This window comes from Parasteatoda tepidariorum, chromosome 7 (genome assembly GCF_043381705.1).
Source record: "Parasteatoda tepidariorum isolate YZ-2023 chromosome 7, CAS_Ptep_4.0, whole genome shotgun sequence".
NCBI lineage: Eukaryota > Metazoa > Arthropoda > Arachnida > Araneae > Theridiidae > Parasteatoda > Parasteatoda tepidariorum.
In genome coordinates this window covers 50,458,615-50,465,228 of record NC_092210.1, presented here as the reverse complement: position 1 = coordinate 50,465,228, position 6,614 = coordinate 50,458,615, and the positions used below count along the sequence as shown (strand labels likewise).

The 6,614-nt window shown below is 24.6% G+C and overlaps 1 protein-coding gene across 1 annotated transcript; it reads left to right on the top strand.

Annotated features, from left to right (window-relative positions):
* The first annotated feature begins 46 nt into the window (after positions 1-46).
* Positions 47-5,603, top strand: LOC107453790 (intraflagellar transport protein 25 homolog). Its single transcript, XM_016070739.4, has 4 exons — positions 47-253; positions 3,075-3,181; positions 3,267-3,335; positions 5,435-5,603. The coding sequence occupies exons 1-4, from the start codon at positions 162-164 to the stop codon at positions 5,581-5,583; spliced, it is 417 nt and encodes a 138-aa protein (XP_015926225.1). The 5' UTR covers positions 47-161; the 3' UTR covers positions 5,584-5,603.
* The last annotated feature ends 1,011 nt before the right edge of the window (positions 5,604-6,614 follow it).

Genomic DNA, 6,614 nt, shown 5'->3' with positions numbered 1-6,614 from the left:
ACCGACTGTAAATATATTTGTAACCGTAAGTTAATTGTTACTATGGTAACAATGATTCTGTAAGCATAAAATTACTTTCCAAAGTATTCCAAAATATGCATGTATCTATGATGTAATTAAAATAAATAAAATATTTATTTTTATTTAATACAAAAAAAATTATGCTAGATTTAGTATCCAATAATGAAGGAGTCCAAATAGTAATGGCTTCATCTAACGATTCAAGATTTCCACCTAGGAATATTTTGGATGGGTTTGTTTTTTTTTTCTTTATTGTAATCTGAAGTAGGATTTAAGCTTTAGCACATGAGATTTCCTGCTTTTTTCTAACATAATTACAGTTATGGGTTTTCATAAACCAATATTACTTTTTTTGTGTTAGTAAATCTTTATTTCTAGATTAAACTTTTGTTTCTTTGTAAAGTAAATTAATAAATCATTTAAGTTTTAAGTAGCATGAAATAGAATGTTGGGTGTAAAAATGATAAAAATCGAGTTATTATAGTATCTCTGTATTTTTTAAAAATTACGTTCATTTTATGTAAAGTTTATCATGAAATGTGTTGCAAGAATTTCTTATAAAATTTTTAAAGATATCAGTGGTTTAAATGTTATTATTCTTATTTGAAAACCGCTGACTTTTCATCTGCCTTCTTTAAAAGTTTTATAAGAAATTCTTGCAACACATTTTAAGATGAACTTTATATAAAATGAACATAATACCTGAAAAATTAACTGAGACTATATCAACTTGTTTTATATAACTTACGTGCAATAGTTTATTTCGTACTTTTTGTGTACAACCATAGAAAATGATTTTAAATATTTTATAATCATTCTTTTTTCAATATTTTCTCATCTTTGTAAATTTAGTACTGATGAGTAAATCTCAATTTGAGATCAAATGAATTTGTATTGCTCATATCTAGAGAGAATGGCTCGTATAAATCTGCATTTTTACTAAAAGAAGTTTTTTTTTATAACCGATGTTGAACAGCCGACCCAATTTTGGGTTTACAACCACTAATGTTCAACTCCATAGCCTTGTAATTTTGAACTTAATCCAAAAGACAAAAAACTCCAGGATCAGTACCCTAAGAGGTATGATTTGTTATGGGAACATGGAGGACTCTGAGACTTGACAGATTTAATGTGCATCAGTCACCATTTCTACATGGGGAGTCTTTGGCCGTCGGGAATTGCACCCACGACCTCTTGGACATGGGCCCAGCTCCCTACCAACCAGGTTATCCCGGCCCTATACAAATTGTTTAGGTCATTTACAAAATATTGCATAGATAAACCACAATAATAAACACACAAAAATTATTAACCATGATTGCGATTGTAAAACAGGCCTTTTAGAGATCGAGCCTATGATCTTCATGTTGTTAGCATTATTCTCTAGCCAACTGAGCTAGTTCACCATGCTTACAACTGTTTGATATAAATATAAAATAATGTCCTTTATCGAAACTTCATTCTGAGATGTGGGCCAGCTAAAATACTGATTAACCGTAAAAGAAAATTTGAAAATAATGTTGTCCTTTTGGTTTTGGTGAGAATTTACAAAAACTTCTCTTAGAGCGTAAGAAATATTGCTTTAGGAGTTACTCTAACCACTTTTGGGTTTAAGGCATCTGCTAATTCACAAGCATTTTCTTTTAGAGTTTAATTCGTGTAAAACAGATCTAAAGTTACCCTCTATTTTTAAATGCATGTTACATGTAGTATATCAAAAACTAAAAAAAATTATAACATGCTGACTTATATTGCCCCTCAATATATTGTAGCTAAGCTAAAACCAGCTGTAAGAATTCAATATTTGTTTGATGCTAGTTATGGGGTATGAGAAGGCTAAATTAAATGAATATAGACTGCTCAAAAGATATATACCAGTAAAAATTAAAGCATAAAAAGTTTTCTTTTATGTTTCAGATATTTAATTTGCACAAAGAAATTCTAAACGCTTGATTGTATTATTGAAGTTCAGATTGCAGATTTAAATTTGAACTATTTTACTGATTGTGACAGACTTTACAGTAGTGTTTGTAATAATTTCACCCATTCTTTTGTCGAATAAATTTGGTGGCCTTTGTTATCCCATTTTAAAAGCAACATTGAATTCAAAAATATAAAAAGCAAAATCAAAATGAAAGTATAAACAACCAATCACTAAATTATTGTTTGAAATAATGTTTAAAAATTTTTAAGGCAATCCAATTTAAAAGTACAAATTTGATGATTAAAATTAGGACAAATTGATTTTTTAAATTATCTGAAACATAAGTAAAATTTTGTAAACTTATCTTAATACACACAGTTTTAAAATATGTGATTGAAATTTTACTAATATGTGTAACTGTTTGTATGCGAGTTAATATTTAAACTCAAATCAATGTTTTTAAAATCAATCTATAATTTAAAAAAGCTTTAACTACCATACTGGTTTAAGTAACTCCAAATGATGTTCCTGGTATTTTATCTAAATTAATAATTTTTTTCCTTTAACTATTTTAAGTTTGCTGCTTTACTTATTATGATTATAATTTCCTTCTTTATGATTTAAATTATTTAATCCTAATAACTAGTATTTAAAGAAAAATCTGCAAAATTTAAACCTGTTCGAAAAATTCTTTATCCCAAAGATGATTTAAACTATGCTATTGGTTCCATATTAATTTTTTTTTTTTAATGTAAATCTCTTGCAGTTTTTCTGTATTCATTAAATATCCAAGTACTATCAATTTGACTGACTGAATATTAAGTTGACACGAAACCATTAAAATTGAACTAATATTTAATTAACAATATTGTGTTATGCTAGTATTTGATAACTGTACCAATATAACCTAATATTTTGCTATTTTAACTTTATTAATGGCCAGTGATAATCATATGATAGCTTTGGATTCAGTTCTCAAAACTTCAGTTCTAAGAGTTGAAAATGTATTTGTAATGCAAAACAGCTTTTAAAACATGCTTTAAATTATTTATTTTTTAAATTTTGATAAAATCTTGTAATAAAAAGTTAATTAGGATATTTTTTTTCAAGATTTATTCATTACTTACAGGAAATCGGACACATTTTGGGCAACAACAGGTCTTTATCCTCAATGCTTTGTAATAGGTCTGTCAGAGCCTGCTGATGTAAAAAGTATTTCTATAAGCTCATATAATGGTAAAATGATGTTTATTTAACAGTATTTGTGTTGTTTTATTTCTTTTTTGATACAATTAGGATAGTTTTATTTATTTTTACATAGTGAAAGATCTTAGAATTGAAAAATCAATCAAGGAAGATCCTATTGAATTTGAAGAAGTTTTAGAAACTGGTAGGTTCAAAATATAACATGATTCATTTTTGTTTGAATTTTTTACAAAATAAACTTTAATTGTGATATAGTTATTTTATAACTTTGTAATTATATGTATTTTTAAAAAAATGTCTTAGAGATCTTTGCACATAGAGAAATATGCTTTTATGAAAGTTAGTTAATTAAATGTGATTTGTTGCTTATAGAATATTTTTAAAAAAACTTAAAATTTAGTTAAGTTTAGTCCTTTAATATTCTTTAAATCCTGATGTCTTATGTACCTGTAACCCACTAAATTACCAAAGGTCAGTTTTTCAAAAGAAAAGTTTCTTTCTTTTTTACAGTTAAAAAAAATAGGTTTGTTTAAGTAAAAAATAGTGATCAAATGTCAATTTTTTTTTTAATTCCTAAATTAAGCAAAATTTTATAAGATATAGTATGTTTTATAAGACATAGTTTTGCTCAACTAGTAACATTTATTATTTATCATTTAGCTTTACTTAAAAGAAGTTATAATTAAAACTGAAAAGAACGACTATAATTTTTTGTTATCGCCTAATTTTTAGTGTTTGACTTCATATTATTAAATTGAATTAATTAAATTATGTGATTAATTAAATTAATATGAATTAATGTGAATTAATTAAATTTCCACTTACAGTTATTGTGTATTAATTTTAGATCCAATTTAAATTTATATATTTTGAGAAGTAAAATTATACTAATGACGAAAAAGAAAAATGGAATTTATTACAGTTTGAGGAAATGATGTTATTACATCAGTTGATGAAAATATTGAAACATGAATGAATGTTGATTCAAAAAAGGATTAAAGCTTATCAAGTGTTATTTTTCCTAATCTAATAAAGAGATAATTTCCTATCAAAAACTGATTTTTCTTTGCTAAATTCGGTAACAATACCCCTTCAATAAATATTCTTTCAATGCGCACCATCCTCAGTATCAATTTATTACTGAATTTTAGACATGGTTGTATGTAAGATAACCTTAAAAACAGTTGAAGTTTTAAAAGTTATTAAATTATAAAAAGTTAAAAGTTATTAAAGTTAAAAAATTTCAGAATCCAATAATAATTTTAACACATTACAACAGAATGTTTACTTAAAAAATAGGCGTCAAGAATATTTAGTGCAATATATTTTTATAAAATATAGGTTACAATTTATAAATATGTCTTTTACATACTATACTTCTTTTTAATTGTTGATTTTTTCTGTTTTTTAAATTATTACATTAGCAGATAGTCTTACAGAAATATTTTGTTTTAGACCAAAAATTTTTAATTTTATGTTCTTATTCTTATCACTGAAATCAAAATATAATTTTTCAAATTTTTTTGTAGAATTTTTTCAAGTTTTGTAAAAATGAGTAATATTTTATTTTTCTTTTGACAAAAATACTAGCGATTTTTTTTTCCCTCAGCAAAAGGACCTGGTTAATAGTAATTTCAAGTTCTGTTTAAAACCTCTAACATTTTCAAATATTGAAGCGTTGTTTTAAAATTTACCTATCTTTTTTTTTTCTTTTCAATACTCAATGATGATTATCAAAGCTAGGGAGAACCTGGAATGGCCTAGAAATTTGAATTGAAAGAGTGAGATTTTGCTTTCTTGAAAAGTAATTTCATCCCTTCAGTAGATTTGAGTAATAATGTTTCCATCTATAAGTGCTGAAAGAAATTTATTATCAAATACTAAATAATAAGTTGTATTAACTAAATTTTAAAAACTGATTGAAAATTATTCATCATGTATCAGTGATATGTGCAAGATTTTGCATTCAGGTAACCCTTAATTTTTTGTCAAAATATACATATTTGATAATTTAAAATAATGAATTACAAAAACTATTAATGAGGATTTAACTTATAAGAAACAATATTTTTTTAGTGTATATTATTGTTAATAAAAAAAATCATCAGATATTGGCAATTTTAGAAAATGCATATTAAAAAGATCCTGATTGCGAATATGTCATTTGTCTGTTAGTGAGTCTAAATTCACACTGCCATGTATTTAAAAGCATATTTCTTCATGCATTGTTTAAATTTTTAATTCAGTATTTTTACATAAAAATTTTTGTATTTATAATTTTAGTATTTGAGTCCAGTGAAGGAGCACCTCAGCAGAAAGCACTCTCCACATCGTTGTGTGAAGCAAGATTTTTGAAATTCATCATTAAATCTGGATATGATCATTTTTGTGCAGTTTACAAAGTTTCAATGAATGGGACTGTGCTCTCATAAAACATCTTGTGGAGTTTTTTTTTTAAAAAATGTACATATATATAAAGCTATTGTTTGTGTAAATTTTATTTATTTTAAATATTATAAAGTAAATTATGAGTGTTATTTTTCAAATGTTCTTAATTGTTTATTTCTGCTTCTGTTTCACTGAGATAGGATAACAGGTCAATCTTTAAAATTTTTCATTATTTGTTACAAAGGATTACTACATAAAAAAGAATTTATTCTTCAACAGCAGAATTAACTACAACTAAAATCCTCAATCATTTTTACTGCAAATATTAAAAATGCTTAATTACAGAATTAAATATTATTCAAAATAAAAAGAAATAATTAAATGCTAAAAAGTAAATAATTACTAATATAAACAAAATATTAGAGTATTTTAATTGTTGTTTAATCATTCAATTAAATGTATTTAGAAAACCAAGTATTTAAACAATTATATAGTAGGCTCATAATTGAAACATATAAAAGCAAGAGTTTCTAGTTTCAAAGTTAGTTATTCTAATCTAAAATGTTATATCTTTGGATTAGTAAAACTCATTTAGTCATATTTTTACTAAATACAAATTTATTATTGTTTTCATATTTCCATAACATTGAAAACAAATAGCTTCAAACATCTTGAAACTATAATCATTGATTGGTATGTTTCGCTTGTAATGTATATTTGTCCCCTATTTTTATTTCTTATTTTTTAAAGTGTTTTTTTACTTAATTTTTCTTTAAAAATTAAATAATAAAAAATATTTATTTTCACAACATATCGAATGCTAATAAATTGTTTGATTAAGATAAGATACACGTTAATTTAGTATCATAGATAAATAAAATTCCACGTATAAATGATATTTTGTATACTTCACTGTGATAGTGCAAAAATTGTTTAATAAATGAAATTTATTTTTAAATTATGATTCTAGCTAAATACTCTTATGTTAAGTAGATAAAATTCTCAATTCGTACAAGTAATATTTAATGAGAACACTGTACTTGGATGCAACCTCACAATTAGCATCTCCTAGTTT

What these genes read in the sequence shown, in the direction of transcription:
- LOC107453790 (XM_016070739.4), top strand. Translation starts at nt 162, where the DNA reads ATGCTAGATTTAGTATCCAATAATGAAGGAGTCCAAATAGTAATGGCT. An exon ending in TTCTATAAGCTCATATAATG is followed by an intron (nt 3,182 to 3,266) that starts GTAAAATGATGT and finishes ATTTTTACATAG; the next exon opens with TGAAAGATCTTAGAATTGAA. An exon ending in TGAAGAAGTTTTAGAAACTG is followed by an intron (nt 3,336 to 5,434) that starts GTAGGTTCAAAA and finishes TTATAATTTTAG; the next exon opens with TATTTGAGTCCAGTGAAGGA.